Source organism: Crinia signifera, chromosome 2 (assembly GCF_055691185.1).
Source record: "Crinia signifera chromosome 2, ASM5569118v1, whole genome shotgun sequence".
NCBI classification, from domain to species: domain Eukaryota; kingdom Metazoa; phylum Chordata; class Amphibia; order Anura; family Myobatrachidae; genus Crinia; species Crinia signifera.
The window spans coordinates 390,810,579-390,835,488 of record NC_139218.1 but is presented as its reverse complement, the minus strand read 5'-3'; the positions used below and the strand labels follow the sequence as shown (position 1 = coordinate 390,835,488).

Below are 24,910 nucleotides of genomic sequence, written 5' to 3'. Positions count from 1 at the left end.
GTTGTGAAAAGTCCCTATTCTGCAATCCAAGGCCTTTAGCTGTAGGAATGGTGGGTTCCTACAGCTAAAGGCTCCACATCCATCAACATCGATGTTCAAATCTGTTCATCGATGTTCAAATATGTTTATTTTTAGCTTGCTTAATAAATTTTGTACTAGATTCACCAATCTGGTTTTGTTTTTAAATAATCAACATCAGTAGCGCTGCTCATTTTTTCTTTGTTTATTGTTTCCTGTACAGGACCGACTATCCTGTTCTAAGATCAGCAGCTGGTAAACACAACCCCCTGTCAGGCGCCCTAGGTCCATTATCACCTAGTGTGACTTGGGCTCACTTTTTGCTTCTCCGGTCAATAATGTCTACGCCAACAATCACCAGGTCGACCACTAATGGTCAACAGTAAGTAGGTCGACACCTAAAAATGGCCGACATACTCTAGGTCGACAGTGACAGAAGTTCGACACAATTTTTTTCTGACTTGTTCATACTTTACCATCCCAGAGGTTATGAGGCGGGGGCACAGCGCCTGCAGCATGGTGAGCTATGCGAGGGGACACGGTACACTTATACGGTGTCAGTGTCGACATAGGCAACCCCCCCCAAAAAATTTAAGGAAAAAAAAAACACGTCGACCTTTTGCTTGTGACGAGCGCGAGTATGTTGACCATTTTTAGGTGTCGACCAGCTCATTGTAGGCATGACCATAGTAGCCTACATAATGGTGACATCTGACCATTTCTGTATTGAATATATAACTGTATATCAGGGTCAGGCATCCCAGGGGGTAGGATATACAGTTACACAAAAACCTGTAGAGCCACATTATAGTGTGTATTCAGTATATAAAATGTAGAGGACCAGGTGCCTCACCTGGTGCAGGTTGTATCAGCCTCTTATATGCTACTCTGTGTGTGTCCTTTCCAGGAGCCTTCCTCCTCCTGCTGCTGCACACCACAGCACAGAGCTGCTGCCCATGTGTATTCCGTATTCAGCCTGTTTCACTATTGTCTCCAATTCCCTGCTCAACTAGAATGGGCGGCGGACATTTTGGCGGAGTCCATAACTCTGCAAAGCGTACACATCTGATCCCACGCAAAATGGATCCTAGGATGGAGTCAAAACCGGAAATCACCGCACGCTTCCTGTTTCTAGCTAGTGAGCGACCTTCCTAGATAGGTGAGAGGTCACTGGCGTTTACTTCCGGGATTATTTTGCCTCCACAAATATGTCTGCCAGGATTTACATCCAGAGTGATTGGAATCAGAGTTTGAGGTAATTGTTATTATTAATAATATTATAATGTTGTCTCTCTTTTTTTCTGTCCCTCTCTCTATGATAGGTGACACTTTGAATGCTAGTTACGCATGACTTTTAATTAATTCCTATGTTATTGTGCCAGCTATGCCAATGGGTCGCCCATGATTAGTAAATTAGGGGCGATAAACTTGCAATAGGTGTATTGTTATTGCAGCAGAGTACTACAGGGTTAGTTGTAGCGATGACATTGTCAGGTTACTGGTGTGTGCGTCTTTAGTTGCTGACTGGTTGGATACACCCTGAGCCCCAAGTGTATGACCAAAGGGGGAGCAGATCTCTGAGATCAGCAGCCAAGAAAAGCATATATGGAAGATCTGTTACTAGGCATCATGGTGACTTAGTGGCTAGCATTACTATCTCACAGTACTGAGGTCATAACTTCAGTTACTCTCCAGGGCCCTAATGTGTGTGTGTGTGTGTGTGTGTGTGTGTGTGTGTGGAGTTTGTATGTCCCCCCTGTGCTTGCGTGGGTATCCCCTGGGTGCTCCAGTTTACTCCCACAGTCTAAAAACATACTGGTACGGTAAATTGCTTATGTGCGTCCATGTAACGGGTAATATAGATTGTAAAGCTCTGGTGGGGGAGACTGAAATATATATTTATTACCAGATATTTATATAGCGCACACATATTCCGCAGCGCTGTACAGAGAATAGTTGAACATTCACATCAGTCCCTGCCCCAGTGGAGCTTACACTCTATATTCCCTACCACATGTACACGCACACACAGACATTCTAGGGTTAATTTGTTGGGAGCCAATTAACCTACCAGTATATAGGTATGGAGTGTGGGAGGAAACTGGAGTACCCGGAGGAAACCCACGCAAGTACAGGGAGAACATACAAACTCTGCACAGTTAGGGCCATGGTGGGAATGGAACCCATGACCTCAGAGCTGTGCCGCAGTAATGATAACCATTACACAGTCTATAATATATCAGAAACCTGCGAGTGTATCCTCTTCCACATAAATAAATGGGTGTTTCCAGCAGGAGCCATTTGTGGCAAAGAACGGGTTCTATCTTGTTACGTTAGTGGCATTGACCAGGTTCGTCATGTAGACAGAAGATAGCGATCAGTTGTTAATATTGACCAATAGCTGGTATCTGTATTCCAAATAATATTCTCAAACAAGCCGTCTCCCACCGCTATAGTTCAATGTTATCGTTACCCATTTATCTGTATAGGTACCTTTGTGTCTAGGACCTTTCAGGACATTGTAACCTCTTTCCCTCCCTTGGTACCAAACCTATTGTCTTATTCTAGATCGCTTGTGTCCCAAGCTGAACAGTGTAATCTGTCACGCTCCTGTCTGCGTGTTTTGGTGCATGTCTCCTCTGTGTCACACTGTAATCTCGAGTGTCTCTGTCTGCTTTTCAGGAAGGCGGAAGGAGAGGCCTGGGTCTCGTGTAAGATTGCAGGTAACGTGTCCTGTGTGTTGTGAGAGGATCACGGAACGCAGCCAGCGAGGTTTACTGTAGGTGACTCTCGGCGAGCGGCAGGTGGCACAAAGTCCTCCCGGAGTTGCCACACACACAGACTCATCAGACACTTGCCAGCCTCCCTGCTTTCAAACACCTGCCACCCCTCCTCCTAACTGCCTCTTCACAGTACCCACCTGTGTCCCCTCTAAAGCATAAGCCGTTACAAGCAGGGCCCCGCCTCTCCCTCACGGTCACTACATCATCTGTGGATTTAATTCAGTATTTCTCTAGGTCACTTATATTTATACAACTCTGTCTAAATTCCCTTGCTCGTTAGGGGTAATTCAGACCTGATGCACGGCAGCAAAGTCCAATGGCAGCTGATTAGCGTAGTAGCGTTAGGTTGTACTGTGATGAAATCCTGGTCCTTTTTTTTTTAAATTTGTTTGATAGCTGGCCAGGTTATTGACTAGAAGTAGACGGTGGTATCCGGCCGTTTCGTGGGAGTGCCGGAATAAACACTGGGAGTGTCCAGGAAAACAACAGGCGTACCCCAAGTGTTTTAGGGGAGGGTGTGTGATGTCCACAGCCACCGAGTTAAGGTGCCCACACACTAGAACGATTTTTGGGCCGATTGGCCGATTTTCGCTAAATCTGCCGATATATCGGCCGATATTTACCGATAATCGGTCGAAAATCGGCCGATGCTCGCTTCCGTGGATCTTTTGCTAAATCTTCTGATCTTACGTGCTGCACAAAAGATCAGAAGATTTAACAAAAGATCCATAGGAACGCACACGGGATCTTAAGAAAAATCTTTGGTAAAGATGTGCGCTCGCCTGAAATCTTATGTCCAGATCGGACAAAAGATTTGAAGGCTAATTTATGCGCACATCTTATGATCGCAGATCTTTCTAGTGTGTGGGCACCTTAAGTCTCTGGCTCCTCTAAGCCTGCGATGACGTGTCCCTAGTGTAGTAATAATTAGACGCTGAGCCTGGAACAAAGGGTTGTGAAGATGTTAGATTGCGCACACTGGCTGCGGATAGCTTGGCAGCCGTACGCATCTTTTTGCACAGCGATCACATTAATTCACAAGGCGGGATTTCACTCTAGCAGGCCGTGTGATCAAGCCGAATGACCCCCACTGTATAGTGGGGTGTTATATTTTGGGCGCCTAATGGTAAATAGAAGGTGATATTTATTACCCGCGGCGCAGGTCAGTGGATTAAATCTTCCCCCCGTGCAGCCAACTGTGGTGTATATTTTGCAGGTAAACCCACAATCTATGGAAGCCTGAAGTGTGACGGGATTGGTCCAGATGGAATTCCTCAAATCGCCTCCACAGAAGAGTTCAGCGTCCGCGGCATTACAAAGGTATAGAAACCATAGTATCGTCTGGGACGATTGTACTATTTAATATTTATTTATTAACAGTTTCTTATATTGGGATTTACAATAGGAGACAGTGATACAACAACTGGGTATTTACAGACAGCCGAAGGTAGGAGGGCCCTGCTCGCGAGCTTACAATCTGTAGAGAAATAGGCATCGATACTAAATGGGTAGATATTCTGTATTGCATAAAGGACCTTATTCTGGTTGATTCGCAAGGCTGAAAATTCACAGCATTGCAAGTCCACCAGACGACGCCCTGCGAATGCCAGTGTCGCCGGCAACTCCGCATACATGTAACCAATGGGGTGTTGTATATTAGCCCGACAGTCGGAATCCCGACTGCACAGCGTGGGGAGCGGAATGAAGCCCCTTGCGGGCTCGCTGTGCTCCCGAGGGAGCAGTCGGGATTCCGATTTCGGAGGAATGTCTGTCGGAATCCCAACTGCCGGGGAGCCGTCCGGCACCCAACCAATGAAGTGACTGGCAGAGTAGCTCTGCACAGGATGACCGTCTGGCTAGGAAGATCAGTCTCGCAGCTGCATTCATGATGGACTGTAGAGGTGAGAGTCTGTTTTGGGGATGGCCAATAAGGAGACTATTGGGGAAGTATATTGGGGAAGTACGGATGGTGTAAGATTTAGTGTGAATTACAGGAGCCACGCACCAACACACGCAGACAGGAGCGTGACAGATTACACTGTTCAGCTTGGGACACGAGCGATCTAGAATTGTATAAGACAATAGGTTTGGTACCAAGGGAGGGTAAGAGGTTAGACACAAAGGCACCTATACAGATAAATGGGTAAAGATAACATTGGACTATAGCGGTGGGAGACAGCTGGTTTGAGAATATTATTTAGAATACAGATACCAGCTATTGGTCAATATTAACAACTGATCGCTATCACAAGGACTTCTGTCCACATCAGGAACATTGTGCCACTAATGTAACACCATAGAACCTATTCTTTGCCACAAATGGCTCATGCTGGAGACACCCATTTATTTATGTGGAATAGGATACACTAGCAGGTTTCTGATATATTATAGACTGTGTTATGGTTATGGTTAGCATTACTGCCTCACAGCACTGAGGTCATGGGTTCCATTCCCACCATGGCCCTAACTGTGCGGAGTTTATTAAGATGTCCCTGGTCGGTAGACTTCCGCTTCCGGCTTCAGGCAGGACGGCCGCGTGAGCAGAGAGCTCCGTGGACGGCGAGGAGGGCGGCACCCCTAACTCGCTGGATCGCGGTCCCCAACGGCTCACACTAGCGGCAAAGTTAATCGGAAGCCAGCGTGAAGTGCATGGAGGGATCTTTACCTCCCATGCCTAAACGCCAGACCCGCCGCAACTCAGCAAAGCCGCAGACGCAGGCACCCAAAATGGCGGCCGCACCTTCCTCCCTGGCTGATAAAGTCACGGAGGAGAAACAGACAGAGCAGGGACAGGCAGCCCAGCAGCAGCACAAGACTACTGAAGCCCTGACAGAAGGGAAGCGGGCACTTGTACAGCTACAACAATTCCAGTACCAGCCACAGCAGAAACAGGTACCGGGCACCCCACACTCCCCTATCACTGACTACCAAAGCACCCCTGGATGCCTAGTGCAGGACACAGGCAGTGGGGAGGAGGAAGACACAGACGCTGGGGCATATAAGGGGATGATGAAGGCTATCAAAGCAACGATAGCACCTATGTTTAAGGAGCAAGTGGAGGCATTTAATTTAAGCTTTGCTGACCTGAAAGGACACATGTCACAGCTTACACAGAGAGTATCACAGAATGAGGTGCAGATTGGGGCAACATTTCATGACGTACAAGAGTTGAAAACCCACAATGCTGAACTGCAAAAATCTGTATATGCTTTAACCAATAAGGTCGACGACCTTGAAAATAGATCAAGGAGATCGAACCTCAGATTAGTGGGACTTCCAGAAACGGTCAGAGGCCCAGCATTGCATCATTTTGTTCGCAACACCCTGCCATCCCTGCTGGGAGTAGAACAGGACTGCTCGGATATGGTGATAGAAAGAGCCCATAGGCTAGGGCCTGAAAAGGAGGGAGTAAATGTGAGACCAAGAGTCATCATATTTAAATGCCTTAATTATTTACACAAGGAAACTTTATGGACTGCCTCGCGAAAGCTAAAATCATTGCAGTGGGAAGGTCACAAGCTGCATTTATTTCAGGACTATTCGGCAGAAGTGACCAGGGCGCGGAAAGAATTTACCAGCATTTGTTCAAAGCTCATTGCAGATAAAAAGAAGTTCGCCCTGTTATACCCAGCCCGTCTTAGGGTATTTGAAGGGGACTCATTCAAGGATTTTTCTACAGCAGCAGATGCCAGGGCATATCTCCGGATGGAGAATGCAGAATCTGCTTAGCCGTAAGAAATATAAATGGAACAGCTGGCTAATATACCAGCCACAAGGCTTTGGGGGTTGATATCTAACAGTAATGTACATGTTGTTAATTCTAATAGAACCTTCATAGCTTGAGGCCTTTATATGCACTTAAGTACTTTAAGATGTAAAAGCTAATAAGCGTGATTTATGTATGGTTTCCATGGGACATTAAGGGGAACGTGAATTATATGTTATAAATTCTGTATCAATATTAGGGGTGCCGACCCGACTACGCAACCGGGGAGATTGGTTAGATCTGGTCAATCCGGGTGCGTAGCGATAGACGGAGGTAAGGCAATAGCCGTTAGAAGGATGTTGGGGAGGGAGGAGCCAAAATGTCTAGGCTCACCCCTCACTGCTAGAGGTGTGAAAGTTAAATTGCACAGTATAAGAGCGATTTTATTCGCAGGGGAAAGTTTTTGGGGTCAGGGGGGGGGGGGTGGAGAGTTGGGAAAGTTGCGGGTGTGTTTTTCTGTGGTTTGTTCAGGGGGGGGGATGGGGGGGCGGGACTCAGGGCCGAGTGCATCTTTAGTAGGGAATATTCTTACAGTAAGTTATGATGTCTAATGTGAAATTGTGTTCTTGGAATGTGGGAGGGATTAACTCCCCGATAAAAAGGAAGAAGTTGCTGTTATATCTTAAAAAGCAAAAAGCAGACATTGTCCTGCTACAAGAAACACATCTCACTGATAGTGAGCATGAAAAACTGGGAGCAATGGGATTCAAGGTGGAAGCCTATGCTTCCTTTAATTCAAAGGCTAGGGGGGTGGCGTTATTGTCAAGGAGGGCATTGGGGGCGGAGGTTACCAAAATTATTAAGGACCCGGAGGGGCGCTATATTTTTGCAGAAATGACAATTCAGGGGGAAAAGTATATAATATGTAACATATATGCACCTAATGTTTATTCTAAAAAATTCTTCACTAGATTATTGACAAAATTATACCCGTATGCAGATTCACGCTTAATTCTAGGGGGGGATTTTAATATAGTAGCCAAACCATCAATAGATAAATCCTCTAAACCCAAACGAAAACCCACTAAGCCAGCATTAGGCATTGGGGATATTTCATCACAACTACAGGTAGTAGATAGCTGGAGACTGCTACATCCAACTGATAGAGAATACTCTTGTGTTTCCGCAGCCCATGGTTCACTGTCACGAATTGACTACATGCTTGTGTCTACTGGCCTCTGTGGGCGTCTTCTAGAAGCTGGAATGGAACCGATAAGTTTGTCGGACCATTCCATGATATGGATACTGCTGGAAACGGAGCTGGACGTCGGGAGACACCGCCAATGGCGGTTCCCCTCGTACCTAGCATCGTCAAAAACGTTCAGGGATGCCCTGGAGGCCAAGTGGATGGAGTACCAACATAATAATGGGGAGCACAATACAGATCCATTGTTGAAATGGCAAGCGGCAAAGGCAGTTCTCAGAGGAGAAATCATTTCATATGTAAATAAATATCGCAAGGATAGGACGGCAGATTTGTTTAGGGCTCAAGAGTTATTGACTACTGCTTATGCTAATTATAGTGCATCCCCTACCACGACACACAAAAATGACTACATGCAGGCAAAAACACAGTTCGATGTGTTGCTGGAATCCCAAACTCTGACGAGTATAGATAATACCAACTTCCAATTCTACCGGCACGGCAACAAAAATGGACGTCTGCTGTCCAACTTAATTAGAGGCACAAGAACATCCGCACACATTAAAACCCTACATACATCAGGGGGCAACAGGGTACACAAAGGGCCAGATATACTTGAAGTATTGAGGGGATTCTACTCTAAACTTTACTCCCAGGGAGAATTAAATCAAGAGGAAAAAAATAAATTTTGGAACTCGGTTTCCTTGCCACAGATTTCTACAGCTGCGGCGGAACGAATTATGGCCCCCATAACAGTAGAAGAAGTGACACAGGCAATAACCAAATTAAAACCTCTTAAAGCCCCTGGGCCAGATGGTTATTCAGGGGAATTTTATAAGATTCTAAAACCTAGGATAAGTGAAAATCTGACAGTAGTCTTTAATGCCATACTTACGGGACAGCAACTGCCGCTGTATTTTAATTCTGCAGTAATTAAGGTGCTCCCGAAGCCGGGAAGGGACCTAGAGGAACCGGGGTCTTATAGGCCCATCTCGTTATTAAACACTGACTATAAGTTGTTAACCAAAATTATTTCTGAAAGGATTAAATACATTTTGCCTACAGTTATTTCCGAGGATCAGACCGGGTTTATACACGGCCGCCACTCGGTGGTAAATGTACGCAAGTTACTGTCGGTGGTCCAGAGGCTGAGGGAAGAGGGGGGCTCGGGTGACCGGGTCATAATATCTATGGACGCCGAAAAGGCATTTGACCTGGTCACCTGGGATCATCTGTATGAAACGTTGGCTAGATTTGGATTCCCACAGACTTTTATTCAGCTGATAAGCTCCCTATACACCTCACCCTACACACAAGTTGCATGTAATGGATATATCTCGCTCCCTTTCCTTATTCAAAAGGGGACGAGGCAGGGGTGCCCGCTGTCCCCACTTCTATTCGCAATGGCTCTGGAGCCACTTGCAGTGGCACTTAGGGCAAATCAGGGTTTCAGGGGGATCACGGTGGGATCACGGTGGGAAACACAGAATTAAAAGTCAGTCTCTTCGCAGATGATATGCTGCTATTCGTATCCCAGTTATCGGTGTCCCTACCGGCCATTAAGACATGTATCAATGGATTTGGATCTTTTGCAGGTTATAGGATAAACTACCATAAATCAGAAATACTGCAGGTATTAGGACCTCAGGTGGCAGAAATACCGCGACATATCATAGCCCCCTTTAAGTTGAATTCCAAAGCCATTAAGTACTTAGGCATAAATGTCCCAAGCAATATTAGTGATTTATACAAACTAAATTATTCGCCTATTATTGGAGAGTTGGAGAGACTGCTGGGGATTTGGAAATCGCTACCGATATCAATGCTGGGAAGGGCGGTAGTCATACAGGTCATTGCATTCCCGAAACTCTCATATAGCATTCAGATGCTTCCAATTAGGTTATCCAGAACTGATATACAGAAAATAAATAGAATATTTTTCTCCTTCTTGTGGCAGGGGAAAAAACCACGCATTTCCAGACACAAAACATATCTTAAAAAAGCTGATGGGGGGTTAGGAATACCAAATGTTCTGGCCTTCAGTCAAGCAGTCCACATGAGGTATATATTAGACTGGCTTCAGGGGTCTGAGGCATACACACACAGGGCACTAGAGGGAGACATAGTCTCACCATACTCACTAGCAGGCCTGCTTCATGTCCCCAGAACTAAAATACCACAGCAAATACTAACAAACATATTGTTTAAAGACACATATTCTGCATGGCTATTCATTAACAAAAAATTGGGCCGCAGCCACCAAAATACAAAATACGACACATTATGGGGAAACCCAGGATTTACTCCAGGAATGTCAGAATTAGGATATGATAGATGGAAAAAGCAAGGGATACTGGCGGTCAAGGACGTATTTGATCCAGGAGGAAAGCTCCTATCATTTCAAGACATAGCAACTAAATATTCACTACCCAACAGAGATTTTTTCATGTTTCTTCAGGTCAGGCACTTTATTCAATCTAAAAAGGGTCCTATGCTGGAGGCTGGTACTCCAGATGTGATCCAACAAGTGTTTGCTTTGAGCTCCACGGGTCCTTATAGGATAAAATATATCTATGGGGAAATCCTGCCGACCTCACCTGAAAAGGTTTGGACCGACATGGTACCAAAGTGGCAGACAGACATTCCAGGGGTTACTTCAAGTGAAATACTCCATGAACATATGGGAAAAACACTTAAAGTTTTACATTCCACTATGCTGCAGGAAGTCCACATAAAAACTTTGCATAGAGCGTACATCTCACAAGCCCAGAGAAAGTACTTTGTACCTGGGGAACTAGGAATGTGTCTTAAATGCAAGGGCTCTAATGCTACATTCTTCCACCATATGTGGGATTGCGGGAAAATTAGGAAATTTTGGGACAAAGTAATGATGTATATTAATACTACATGTGGAATAAAACTTACAAAAGACCCGCTTGCAATGCTCTGCGCGAACTTCTCCAACTGGAGTATACCTGGCCGAAAAACTGAACTGTTCCCTCTCTTGACCATAATTGTGACAGTTGCGAAGAAAGTAATCTTGCGCAGCTGGACTAGCCCTTCTCCTCCATTTCTGCAGGATGTGAAAGTAGCACTAACACAATTGCTATATTTTGATAGGAGAGCTACACTGCCGATGGTGGAGGAAGGCGTTAAGAAATTTTATGCAAAATGGGGAACATATATAAGATCACTGGGTGAAGACACACAGAAACATGTCATGAAAATATTTGAGGGCACATCTTGGTACTTACTCAGATCACTGTCAAATAACTGAGATGCACTGAGTCCTAGAGGGGGGAGGGAATGGGAGGGGGGTTGGGAGTTTATGGGGTTAAGGTTAGTTAAGACAGAGGTAGGACATTTGTTTTGTTCAAACACTAATAATTATTGTATAAGGAAAAGGTATATATATAGGGCAGCAGTTGAAAGTGTTGGGGTCAACACAGGGACTTAGATAATCTAAGATATTATGTCCTGTATAGTTTTGAATAGGGGATAGAAAACCCCGATAGTATGTTATAGTAAGCGAAATAACTGTGACTCAAAATTCTTTTTTTTATATACAGTTGTTATGTTTTATTTTGAAATATTTTGAGTTGTTCTGCGAAACAAACATTACAATGTACAGAAAATGTTTTACTTTGAAATGTTTTACATTGGAAAATTTAATAAAAACGTTTTAAAAAAAAAAAAAAAAGATGTCCCTGGTCCATCCGGAGTATTGGGAAAGACTTCTGAGTGGACAAATATGATCAACTAACAGAAGTGGCTGTGAGCAGTAACCAACCAGAAACCACCATAATCTCCTAATTGTGGCTTGTGGTTGAACCTATAGTTTAGTGACTTAGAAAATATAACTTGGCAACTCCTAGTTCTAGGGCACGGCCTAAGTTACCGCTGGCAACTCGTGGTCTACTGAGATGATCCTCACCACGAACGCCTTAATATCTTGGAGCGATCCTGACATACACTGTGATGGTAGGAGGTGACTGATGATGGGACATTTATGTGTTTTGCAGAAGAGTCTCCTCATCTCCTGTCCTGCGGAGAACGTGACCAGCAGATTCCTAGCTCCGTACACCAGCTTCTCCAGGGTCCATAAGAAAAGTGTAAGGTATTCTTTTGTCGTCTTGTTTTTGTATCCCAACGGGTCGCTGGTGGAAGAGCAGAGCGGCCGGTCTTCTCCTGATGGTCCAGCCTCAACTCTTTATACTAACAAGTCTACCTTCTGACCGGAATTATTGGGTCTTCTGGATAGAATTCCCCATCTGTTGTAAATAAACTTATACAAAAAGAGTAAAGAAAGGTCCCTCTGTGCGCCTAGGCAGCCTGTGGGAAGGTACACCTAAAAGATATTCCCCAATATCAAAAAAACAGAACGAATAGAAACAGAGTGAAGGTGTTCCTCCCAATGGCGCCCTATAAAGGAGAGTACGTCCCTGTGAATAAAGGGACGGTCCTCTTCTCCGTATACACGTAGTAATGTATAGTACCCCAAACTTCCCTCCTTTAGGTGAGGGGATCCTCTTCTCCGTATCACACAAGATAGTCAACAATTGATGTCAATCCCTTGGACCATCCACAGGGAGGCAGAATTCCCTCCAATGGTGTAGATGCCGAGAAAAGAGTGAAAAGGAAGGTACATAGAATAATACCCTTTATTTGAACATACAATAAAATCCACAATAACAGAGGTAAAAAATGGCCAATTACCCAGATGTTGGAGAACTTATGTGGGTACAAAAAGTTCTCAAATGCGCATAAATGGAAGGTGAATACCCGGGATACACCTCCACATCCAGGCCAAAAAGGGGTAACAGGTCCACAGTCTAATCCTCACCAGAAGCAATAGGCAGACAGGAGCTCCAAACGTTTTCGATCATCCACTGTGATCTTCTTCAAAAAGGGAGTGCTCCTGTTTGCCTTTCTTACCTATTTAACAAAGTCCAGACCAATCAATTGTCCTCACAATAGAATCCTCCCATGGTTTAAGCCAATCCCATTAATATCCATATTGTCTATATGGGCGGTAGCGACCCCCTTCCGGGTTGCGTTCCACCCACACTTCATTAAGCGCATACCCGGAAGATCCACACTTCCGGGTTGCGTTCCAAACATGACGTTCTTCGGCAGGAGGTGAACGCATATCGTGCGTCGCGTCACCTCCTCCGGATGTGCGGCTCAGTGTCTCTTCCGCCATCGTGGTGGGGGAAAGACTTCCAGTCGGGGCTGATGCGTCATAGCCCTCCCCCCGGATGTGTGGCTCCCAATAACTGTTTCACGCCATCTTGGTGTGGGAACCAGTTCTCTCTCACAGTAGTGTACGACTTGACGTTTTTTTCTGTATGATCTGTCTCCACAGAGGTTTGTTCAGGCGCCATTTTGTTGGTTTGATGGCTGTTCAGCAAAGCTTGATAAACCGTTATAGGGGTTATTTTGATGTTGACAGATCACAGAAGAAGTAAAATATTTTCATCCATTTATGGCTCCATACAGCCAGATTGTTAACCTCAAAAAGATATAAGAGGTATAAGTATGTGTGTAAAATACATATATACATACAATCAGTTATGTGCAAAACAGCAAAAACTGTGCAAAAATGGCAAGACGAGTGGGTAACTTTCCCGTATAACGTACTAAACATAAAAAATTAATCTAAAAATGAGATGTATAAAATAGATGCTGGGTTAAAAAGCAATAAAAACAAGAAAACCCCACCAAATCCTAATGAAATTAAGATGACGCCCCAAAAAAAGTAAGTCAATCATATAATGGAACACGCTAATATAACAAATTAGATGTTAAAAAAGACTTTTTAGACGTAACCATTTTTATTGAAGATTGTATATTGAAAACCAAAACGTTCATTAAGCCCACTGACTCACTATCATATATCCAACGTGATAGTTGCCACCATTCCCAGTGGCTAGATGCGATACCTGGTGGACAATTCAAACGTTTAAGAAGAAATTGTACTGATACAAATACCTATGAAATACAATCCAATAAAATGGCACAGAGGTTTATTACTAGTGGATATGACCCCTCTTTTATTGAGAAAAAAGTACAAGAAACCATAGAGGTGGAAAGAAATGAACTTTTAAAGGACTCCACTATGACAAAAACCAACACTGATAATTTTAACTGGGCTTTTATTACTGGTTTTAATGCACAATTTAAACTTCTGGAGAAATCTTTTAACAAAAATTGGGGTATTTTAAAGAAGGATCCCATCCTGGGGGAAATGCTACCGGACCGTCCAAAATTTATATATAGAAAAGCTCCTAATATGCGAAATAAGATTGTACGAAGTGCCCTTTTAACCACTCAGAAAAAGGGGAAGATCCTAACCAAAGGTTTTCACAGGTGTGGATTGTGTAAAGGTTGCCGCGAGATCAAAAGTAATGGCACCTCCAAATACACTGCAGTAACCATCAACGGGGTCTCCTTTACTATCGATGATTTTATTACGTGCAATAGTAAAAACGTAATTTATGCAGTAGAATGCTCGTGCAACTTATTTTATATTGGACGTACTTCCAGACCTCTAAAAACTAGAATAAGTGAACATTTAAATAATATAAAAAAAGGCCTGGAAACACATTCATTACCTCAACACTTCAAAACTAAGCATAATTCCTCATGTAGCCACATTACTAAATTTGTGGGTCTTAAGCATATTACCACAAATGTGCGGAATAGGAACCTTGCGAGTACTCTGGCAAGGGAAGAAATGAAGTGTATTTATGAGCTTAATACACTCACCCCCGGGGGTTTGAATATGGATTTTGAGGTGAAATGGTTCCTCTAAGTTCTTTTAAGTCTTTTTTAACATCTAATTTGTTATATTAGCGTGTTCCATTATATGATTGACTTACTTTTTTTGGGGCGTCATCTTAATTTCATTAGGATTTGGTGGGGTTTTCTTGTTTTTATTGCTTTTTAACCCAGCATCTATTTTATACATCTCATTTTTAGATTAATTTTTTATGTTTAGTACGTTATACGGGAAAGTTACCCACTCGTCTTGCCATTTTTGCACAGTTTTTGCTGTTTTGCACATAACTGATTGTATGTATATATGTATTTTACACACATACTTATACCTCTTATATCTTTTTGAGGTTAACAATCTGGCTGTATGGAGCCATAAATGGATGAAAATATTTTACTTCTTCTGTGATCTGTCAACATCAAAATAACCCCTATAACGGTTTATCAAGCTTTGCTGAACAGCCATCAAACCAACAAAATGGCGCCTGAACAAACCTCTGTGGAGACAGATCATACAGAAAAAAACGTCAAGTCGTACACTACTGTGAGAGAGAACTGGTTCCCACACCAAGATGGCGTGAAACAGTTATTGGGAGCCACACATCCGGGGGGAGGGCTATGACGCATCAGCCCCGACTGGAAGTCTTTCCCCCACCACGATGGCGGAAGAGACACTGAGCCGCACATCCGGAGGAGGTGACGCGACGCACGATATGCGTTCACCTCCTGCCGAAGAACGTCATGTTTGGAACGCAACCCGGAAGTGTGGATCTTCCGGGTATGCGCTTAATGAAGTGTGGGTGGAACGCAACCCGGAAGGGGGTCGCTACCGCCCATATAGACAATATGGATATTAATGGGATTGGCTTAAACCATGGGAGGATTCTATTGTGAGGACAATTGATTGGTCTGGACTTTGTTAAATAGGTAAGAAAGGCAAACAGGAGCACTCCCTTTTTGAAGAAGATCACAGTGGATGATCGAAAACGTTTGGAGCTCCTGTCTGCCTATTGCTTCTGGTGAGGATTAGACTGTGGACCTGTTACCCCTTTTTGGCCTGGATGTGGAGGTGTATCCCGGGTATTCACCTTCCATTTATGCGCATTTGAGAACTTTTTGTACCCACATAAGTTCTCCAACATCTGGGTAATTGGCCATTTTTTACCTCTGTTATTGTGGATTTTATTGTATGTTCAAATAAAGGGTATTATTCTATGTACCTTCCTTTTCACTCTTTTCTCGGCATCTACACCATTGGAGGGAATTCTGCCTCCCTGTGGATGGTCCAAGGGATTGACATCAATTGTTGACTATCTTGTGTGATACGGAGAAGAGGATCCCCTCACCTAAAGGAGGGAAGTTTGGGGTACTATACATTACTACGTGTATACGGAGAAGAGGACCGTCCCTTTATTCACAGGGACGTACTCTCCTTTATAGGGCGCCATTGGGAGGAACACCTTCACTCTGTTTCTATTTGTTGTAAATAAACTGTGCAGTGCACATAGGAGTCCATTTATCATATAATATTTTTGGCTAATTTCCCAAAAACACCCGTTTTCAGGGGTTACCTGCAGATATTAAGTGTCCCCAGAATGTGTCTAGGAGGGACCCCAGCAGGAATCTCTGATCCCTCCATCCCTGCCGGCAGCCGCATTCCACATCGGTTACTATGGGGATGTCATGCTGCCCGATGTATCAATATCGGGCAGCGTTGCATCAGTGCCGGGGCTACCGCCATTCTGAGATGCCTGTAGCCCATTGTAGGTGGTGGAGCAGTGCGGTCCCTGCCTCGGTCAGCGATAACCACCGATGCGCAGACCCACAGCACCCGGTGAGGCAGATTGCAGGGATAGGCTCTTTTCGGAACCCTCTGTCTCTGCCTCTGCAAGAACATGCATTAGTCTGAAAGGATCGCATATTACAATGTGATCCTGGATGGTAGATCCCGCCTAGATCCCATTGCATATGTGATCCTATAGGAAACGGGCTCCCTGAGCTGGTCGCACTACAGAAGACGTGTCAGCCCTGATAGCCAGCAGCTTCTCCCATGAACCATCCGGCAGGTGGCTCCTTGTTCCCCGTCTGTGATTTGGGATTATCAAATTGATGGGAGGGAAAGGTAAAGGCTCCTGAGCCCACTGTCCTCTCACCTCTCTGATCATTGTAGACCTCATGGACCAAAAGTTGTACATGTGCGTCTTTGTATGTGAAGGGTGTATACAAAGGCACAGAGGGCCGTATTCTAAGTTGGACGCACCTGCGGCCCCTCTCCAGCTGCAGCAGTCTGAGCACTACCTTATGCTAAAGCCGTGCGCACTTCCATTCCCCATCAGCGCATGTTTGCACGCTGGGATCCGTCCGCATTTGGACTCAGCCGGAGAGCTGTGTCTGTGGGTCCAGGATTGCAGCTGTTGGCTGTGTATTATTTACTAGACCTACGCAAGTTTAGGAAGGCGTTGTGCTGCTGGCGGCTGCTCAATAGTTTCCGACAGTAATCAGCACTTGGCCAGGCAGCGAATACACCCAACCTAGCAGCGATCCACCCCCGGACCCCAACCCGCACGTGCCGAAGGAAACCCTTTACCGCGTGTTCTGGAGGCCATATCTCCAGAAGGATATAAATACATTAGAGACTGTACAAAGAAGAGCAACTAAAATGGTGCATGGCCTACATCACAAAATGTACCAGGAAAGACTAAAAGATCTTAATATGTATACTTTAGAGCAGAGAAGGGAAAGGGGGGACATGATAGAAACTTTCACACATATCAAGGGCTTTAACAAGGTCCAGGTGGGAGACATTCTTCACAGGAAGAGGAGCAACAGAACACGAGGACATGCACTGAAACTAGAGGGAGGAAGATTCAGGGGAAATGCGAGGAAGAATTTTTTCACAGAAAGAGTAGTAGATAAGTGGAATAGCCTCCCAACAGAGGTGGTAGACGCAAATACAGTAGTACAATTTAAACATGCTTGGGATAAGCATATTGATATCCTTACAAAAAAATAAGGATCAAATATGGTTTGAGGTAACATGTTTAAAAAAAGGGGCAGACTAGATGGGCCAAGTGGTTCTTATCTGCCGTCAAATTCTATGTTTCTATGTTTCTATGTGTGGCTGCTGTCAGCTGTAACTTGGGGTGGTCAATACGGTGATCTAGTGGACTCTTTGGACTCTTTTTGACAAAGCTGCAGGACGCAGTGAAACGCGTTAGGTGCCTCCAGACCCAGGCTACCAATTGTGGACTCCTTCATTGCTGTGGTTCAGTTCCCTGTTGACACTACCAGGACCCTCTATTGTGTAATTTGGCGGACACCGAGCTACACACCCCAGGTGACCCAATACCACCATTCGTCACCTCACCCAGCGGGTTGTGGTGTCTTTGCTCGGAAGCCCTTTTCAACACCCATCCACTGGTATCTTATTGGCGGACACCGCTCCTTGAAAACCTCTGGTGACTACAACTACCATCATTCACCACATTAAGGGGACCTACCATCCAGAGAGTGGTAGCCACCCATCCTCCAGCGGTCAATATCCGCATCAATATTACTGTGAGGACACAAGTTTATCGTCCAAAGACGGATCCGGTAAAGTGCACGACCCCTTTACCCCTGGGGTATTCCCCCCCCAAAAATGTATTCCACATTGAACCAATATTTCCCTGTGGTCTGGAACTTGTTGTGTATTTACACCACAATTTTATTTTAACCTCTATTGTACTGTATTTTTATTGAATTGTGATCAGGTTATGTGTATTTTCAGTAAAGCATTTTATTAACTCCAATCATTTGGTATCAGTATTACTGTGTATTAATTTAGCGCTGCTCTACTTGCCTTGTGCTTGTATTTCCTTGTGTCTTTGGACCACGATGCTGGCAGATTCCGTCCCATCATACATAGGATATAAAGTCCTGCTCTGATCAGATCTGGGATAGGCACATGTTCTAGGCTCTGTCCATATGTATATGTAGATACGCTGTCATCTAACCATAGTCCTGTATCTTTTCTGCTCTCACAGATCACATGCCTAGACGTCTCTAGTGGAGGTGGTCTCGGGGTCTCCACCAGCACCGATGGCTCTATGAAGATCTGGCAGGCCAATAATGGGGAGACGAGAGTGAGCAGTGTAGAGATAACGCTGTCGTTATTATTGGTGTCGTCGCTGTATACTTGCTGTAGGCCCTGGTCTGAGCTGTGGTTTTCTCTCCCTCCCCAGAGAGTTTTGGAAGGACATGTCTACGATGTTAATTGCTGCATGTTCTTCCCATCCGGTATGGTGGTGCTGAGCGGCGGGATGGACGCGCAGGTGAAGATTTGGTCTGTAGAAGACGCCAGCTGTCCAGTCACATTTAAGGGACATAAGGGAGGTGCGTTACTGACGGGAGTGTTCATACCTCCGATTTGTGTCCTGGAGTAGTTGGTCTTCTAATACGATACTAGTAAAGTTACCCGGGTCACCTTAGGCTGCCCCTTTTGCTTTATCCTGTCCCTCCTCACCAGCTACAGAACTCTGTCCTGCTCTGCCTCTTGCTGCCCTGCTCCACCAGTCCCCGAGCTCTGCCCTGCTCCACCCCCTGCTGCCCTGCTCCACCAGCCCCAGAGCTCTGTCCTGCTCTGCTCCATGTTGCCCTGCTCCACCAGCCCCAGAGCTCTGTCCTGCTCCGCCCCCTGCTTCCCTGCTCCACCAGCCCCAGAGCTCTGTCCTGCTCCGCCCCCTGCTTCCCTGCTCCACCAGCCCCAGAGCTCTGTCCTGCTCTACTCCATGCTGCCCTGCTCCACCAGCCCCAGAGATCTGTCCTGCTCCGCCCCCTGCTGTCCTGCTCCACCAGCCCCAGAGCTCTGTCCTGCTCTGCTCCACCAGCCCCATATATCTTTCCTGCTATGCCCCCTGCTGCCCAGCTTTATTTTTACACTGCAATTTAGATATTAATTTGGAGACACCCCACCAAAATCTAACTCTCTCTCTGCACATGTTACATTGGATACAGACCATAGTGTGCTAGAAGCACCAGAGCAGACAGCGGGAAAGCGGAACCGCACTGGTTGTGATAGGTGCAGGGTGCTAGAGGTGGCACCACATGAGCGTATTATGGGGACATTTATTAATACAGTGATGTGAGAATACCCTGCTTACCGGCTGTAGAGTAATTGCAGTGTCTGCTCCCCAGGGATCCTGGACCTGGCGGTGGTGGACCGCGGGAGGAACGTCATGTCCTGCTCCCGGGACGGTACAGCCAGACTATGGGACTGCGGCAGATCCACCTGCCTGGCCATGGTGGCAGAGCGTGGTGTTCCTATTAATGGATTATCGCTAGGATTGGCCGATAACACTGTCAATCTGGGAACCCCAGAGACCGCCCCTAGTAAGTAAAATGCTATTATTTCCTATAAATATAATGCAAACGAGCAACACAATCTGTGTGGGCCTATTTCAGAGCCTTGCGGGATGCTGATAATCATCTGATCCGTCCTATGGGCATATTGCTGAATTTTTGCTTATTCGGTCATTTACATAGGATGCCAAGTTGAAGGTTTAAGGGGGTGAACAATGTTGGCACGGATGGTGTAGTGGTTAGTATTACTGCCTCACAGCACTGAGGTCATGGGTTCTATCCCCACCATGTGTTATATATACGGGGCAGCACGGATGGTGTAATGGTTAGCATTACTGCCTCACAGCACTGAGGTCATGGGTTACATTCCCACCATGTGTTATATATACAGGCAGTACGGGTGGTGTAATGGTTAGCATTACTGCCTCACAGCACTGAGGCCATGGGTTCTATACCCACCATGTGTTATATATACGGGGCAGTACGGATGGTGTGATGGTTAGCATTACTGCCTCACATCGCTGAGGTCATGGGTTCTATCCCCACCATGTGTTATATATACGGGGCAGTACGGATGGTGTAATGGTTAGTATTACTGCCTCACAGCACTGAGGTCATGGGTTCTATCCCCACCATGTGTTATATATACGGGGCAGTACGGATGGTGTAATGGTTAGTATTACTGCCTCACAGCACTGAGGTCATGGGTTCTGTTCCCACCATGGCTCTAACTGTGCGGAGTTTGTATGTTCTCCCTGTACTTGCGTGGGTTTCCTCAGGGTACTCCGGTTTCCTCTCACACTCCAAAAATATACTGGTAGGCTAATTGGCTCCCAAAAAAAACTAAAATGTCTGTGTGTGCGTGTACATGTGGTAGGGAATATAGAGTGTAAGCTCCACTGGGGCAGGGACTGATGTGACTGTTCAAAATATTATCTGTACAGCGCTGCGGCATAGGTGTGCGCTATATAAATAACTGGTAATAAATAAATGTAAAGATATGCCAGGCTGTAATACATGCTCAAAGTGGCTTTCTTGCCCATAGTATACGGCCTTGCAAGTGTAGAACGCCTGAATCAGGCCATTTGTGGCTAAAACACTGTTGCTATTGTTTGCTTGAAATTGGCCAGTACAATGCCGGCTACTTTTCTTTACTCGGAGCAACAGCACCCCCTAGTGGGATGACGAGGTAACTGCAGTGCTGCTTTTTGTTTACATTTGACAGTTTCTCCTCCTGCGTGATGTACAGTACATAAGGGTCCCTAGGTTGATACCTTGTGGTTATCGACCACGCCCCTTTTGACCTTAACTGTGGACCATTAGTGGTCTGCAGCCCAGTCAGTCCGGCTAATAGGGGTTTGTTCTGTACATTGCAGGTGACCGGGAAATCGGGACAGAGGGGAAGCTGCTGCTGCTGGCGCGTGAGGACAAGAAGCTGGAGGGAGTCAGTCTACAGAGCCGCCAGTCTGTGAGTGCAGGTTATGTGCCCCTTCATTGCTGGAGATGGGGACCTGTGCCCAAATTGTTCCATGACCCACATTCGATTATCTGCAGGTTCTGTTAATGTGACTTACTGTGGGTCAGGAAAGTGTTTTTTTTCCCCCCTAACCAATTAGAAATGTACATCAGCTCCTCTATAGTCCGGGGCTCGGGGTGATTTCCCCACCGCTCACCCCTTCTATGTGTCTGTTTAGTGTTCATTCTAGCACCCGCCATATGTGAAAACCCCTGCAGTTCCTATTCCCTGCCTGGGGTGTCGTTGTCTGCTGTGGTGTTTCTAGCACAGGTCTGGTTTGCATATCAGTTCTGATCTACAGACCACACTGTGCTAGAAGCACTACAGCAAACCGTAACACTTCAGGCTTGGAACAGGAATTGCATGGGTTTTCAAAGTTGGCGAGTGCTAGGACACTTCCTGTTGTTGCCGCTCATCTCATCCTCTCTCTTTTCAGGTGTTTGAATTCGATGGGTCTGATGCGTTTAACTGCTGCACCTTCCTGTCCAGCCTGAGCGTCCTGGGAGGGAGTCAGGACGGCAGCATCTACCAGCTGGATATCCGAAACACAAAGTGAGATCGCGCACAGACGCCCCCTGACCTCACAGAAGTATTACACCGCCCACATAACGTGATGTAGCACAGATAACAGTAGTCACATCCGCGTCCACAGCTAAGTGTGAGAAGTCTCTGTAGCAGAGATTGGGGTTCCGGTGAGAATGTCAACATATGTTGACATGGTCAAAGTGTTGACATTTCACAGTTTAACCTAACATTTTTGGCTTAGGCTAAAATGAGAAGAAAATAAATAAGTGTGTTGATATTATGAACACGTCGATATTTGTGAATATCGACATTGTCACTGCTGTCCATTTCTGTTTGTCAGCATTCCGAATGTAGACTATGTATACTGGATCCTGTTCTGTCTGCGCGCTGTACATTTTGTGTCACTCTGTCACCTTTCTGTTCTCAGAGTCCCTGTACAGACCTTGTGCAAGTCTGGGGCCCCTGTGTTATCACTGACGCCCTTCAGAGAAGGTTTCATTGCCAGCCAAGGTACGGCTCGGAGGTTCCGCCCCCCAGGGGCTGTTATGGGGTATGCTTTGCGCTGCTCGATGACTTGATAATTGCGATAGCAGCAGCGCCCCCCCCCCCCCTCCTCAGCCTGGCGGGCCTGCTAAACTACAGCACTTTCAGAAAGTACAGAAATCAATCTGTGATCCGGAGATAGTTCCGACCATAGCTCGTGATTGCAGTGTATCCGTAATGTATTTCTGTGACAGAAGAGGGTCTAAGCTTCGACGTCATATCTTGTCTTCCAACAATGATTCTTCCGACTTCTCTTGCTGGAATATTATCTGGTGGTGGGAACATTGTGTTGTGGTGGTAGGATCACTGTATTGTGGCCCCAGTATATATAATAGTGCTACAGACATAGGACCTTATTCTGGTTCACTCGCAAAGGCAAATTCCTTTTCATATGGACAAAACCATGTGCACTGCAGAGGGGGGGGGCAGATGTGACTTGTGCAGAGAGAATTAGATTTGGGTGAGTTATTTTGTTTCTGTGCAGGGTAAATACTGGCTGCTTTATTTTTACACTGCAATATAGATCTCACTTTATGTAAAACACCACCCAAATCTAACTCTCTTTGCACAAGTTACACCCCCCCCCCTTGCAGTGCAGCATGGTTTTGTCCATTTGAGAAGGAATTTGCCTTTGCGAGTGAACCAGAATAAGGGCCATACTGACACTGATGCTGCATTCCCTTTTCTAGGTGACGGAACCTGCTTTATCCTCCAACAAGACTCTGATCACCTGTTAGAGCTCACTGAGCCGGACTGCGAACCTGTGTATAAGGTACAGACCTGCCGTGCAATTGTCCCGATTTTTTTTTTTTTGTCATGTATTGTCACTAACACTACTATGGTCCAATCCAGTTCTGTACGAAGTGTCGTCCGATGTCCCTGTGATGTCTGGGCCGGACACTGTTTAATACCACAGACACTCTGCAAAGTAAATAGTGGTTGCAGAATAGATTCGCCGCACTGTTCCGGACACTCTCTGCGCACTGTGCGTAGAACTTGCCCCCCCCCCTCCAGGCTTTTGGTGGAGTAAAATAACCTGTAACCAATAATATTATTGTAATATTAACAATTTCCTTATCTTAATTTTAAAACATGATTTTACAGGATTCCATATATTTTAGTATTTTGAGATGTAGTAAAAGTTTTTGTCTTATTTATTTAGTTTTTGTTACTTTTTATTTCCTTCCCATTGTGAATAAGAGCAGAAGAGGCCCCCGGAATGGGTACCGGATACGCATCGCCAGGTTGCCTAGCAACTGCTAGTTATATCTGAGGGATGTTCCGGCTATATAACGTTCCATATAGAAATGTCCCCAGTATGTTATGTGACACAGTGTAAGTGTCAGACGCGGTTCAGTCATCCCTGTGCTCTCCCTCCAGGTCACAGTCTCCGAGAAGCTGGTCTACACGTGCTGCAGGGACGGGATCATCCGCAAGTACCAGCTGGCGGATCTCTGACTCTGACTGTGGATTATACGGGAATCGCTCAACTTCATTTCTCCCAACTCCTGAATTTCCTTGTGGGATACTTTTGCCAAGTGGGTTAATGATCCAGTGGATACGAAACACAAGAACCTAATATCTTCCAGCAGGTGTTCCTGGTTCTTAGATGCAGGAAGACGACCCCCACCCCCCCAACGCTCTACTCTCCGAGCCTCTTATATGGTGACGTGCTGATTACTGCTACATTCAGCATGGAGCTTAGATACATGCAGGGAGGCCTCAGTTATCATGCCTGGACCACAGGGTGTTAATATGGCGCCAATCTGGGGACCGCCACGCTGGAACTGGAAGCTGACCGCCTACTGTTGGGACTTCTCTGCCGGAAATGAGAAACAATAAAACTGTGGCCTACTGGTAGCTGCTGTTCCCCAAATAATTACTTTATTTTGAATGGTCTATGCACTTAACCCAATAAATGTCCAAAACGGCATTTACTGACATTCAATAAAACACATTTTCTACTATTGTGAGATGATGACGCCGTGAGCAATAGCAATTGGCCACAACTATGGTTTGTCGCATTCGTTCTAGTAACTTTTTATTTAATTCTATTTCTTTGCTCTTTAGGGCCAGATGTACTAAGCTTGAAAAGTGATAAAATCGAGAGTGATAAAGTGCCAGCCAATCAGCTCCTACCTGTCATGTCACAGGATGTGTTTGAAAAATAACAGTTAGGAGCTGATGGTTTATCACTCTCCACTTTATCACTTTTTAAGGCTTAGTACATCTGGCCCTCAGAGTACAAGCCGAGGTGTTGACCGTGGTGGTATCCTATGGTGATAACAATATATAGCAGTTGTGGTATGTGGGTTGTTATGTTCTGTCTCCATATATATCAAACCTTGGAGAGTGACGAAGCACCAACCAATCAGCAACTGAATGACCATCTTAAGGGCTCTGGATGACAGGAGCTGATTGGCTGGTATGTAGAACCTGATTCAGCATCAACCGGCCTGCAACTCAGGCGGACAGTGTTTCCTGGGCGCCCTCACAAA

At 45.5% G+C, this 24,910-nt stretch overlaps 1 protein-coding gene across 2 annotated transcripts; it reads left to right on the top strand.

The window, feature by feature from the left end:
• The first annotated feature begins 1,160 nt into the window (after nucleotides 1-1,160).
• Nucleotides 1,161-24,719, top strand: PAAF1 (proteasomal ATPase associated factor 1). Of its 2 annotated transcripts, XM_083170364.1 has the most exons (12): nucleotides 1,161-1,273; nucleotides 2,701-2,741; nucleotides 4,018-4,121; nucleotides 11,734-11,823; nucleotides 18,514-18,612; nucleotides 18,712-18,862; nucleotides 19,664-19,858; nucleotides 21,205-21,296; nucleotides 21,781-21,896; nucleotides 22,297-22,379; nucleotides 23,102-23,184; nucleotides 23,793-24,719. In XM_083170364.1, exons 1-12 carry the CDS (start codon nucleotides 1,227-1,229, stop codon nucleotides 23,868-23,870), a joined length of 1,179 nt encoding a protein of 392 aa, XP_083026490.1. In that variant the 5' UTR covers nucleotides 1,161-1,226; the 3' UTR covers nucleotides 23,871-24,719. The 2 variants fall into 2 exon arrangements, with proteins under 2 accessions (XP_083026490.1, XP_083026491.1); XM_083170365.1 differs by lacking the exons at nucleotides 1,161-1,273; nucleotides 2,701-2,741 and having other exon boundaries at nucleotides 4,103-4,121; nucleotides 11,734-11,828.
• The last annotated feature ends 191 nt before the right edge of the window (nucleotides 24,720-24,910 follow it).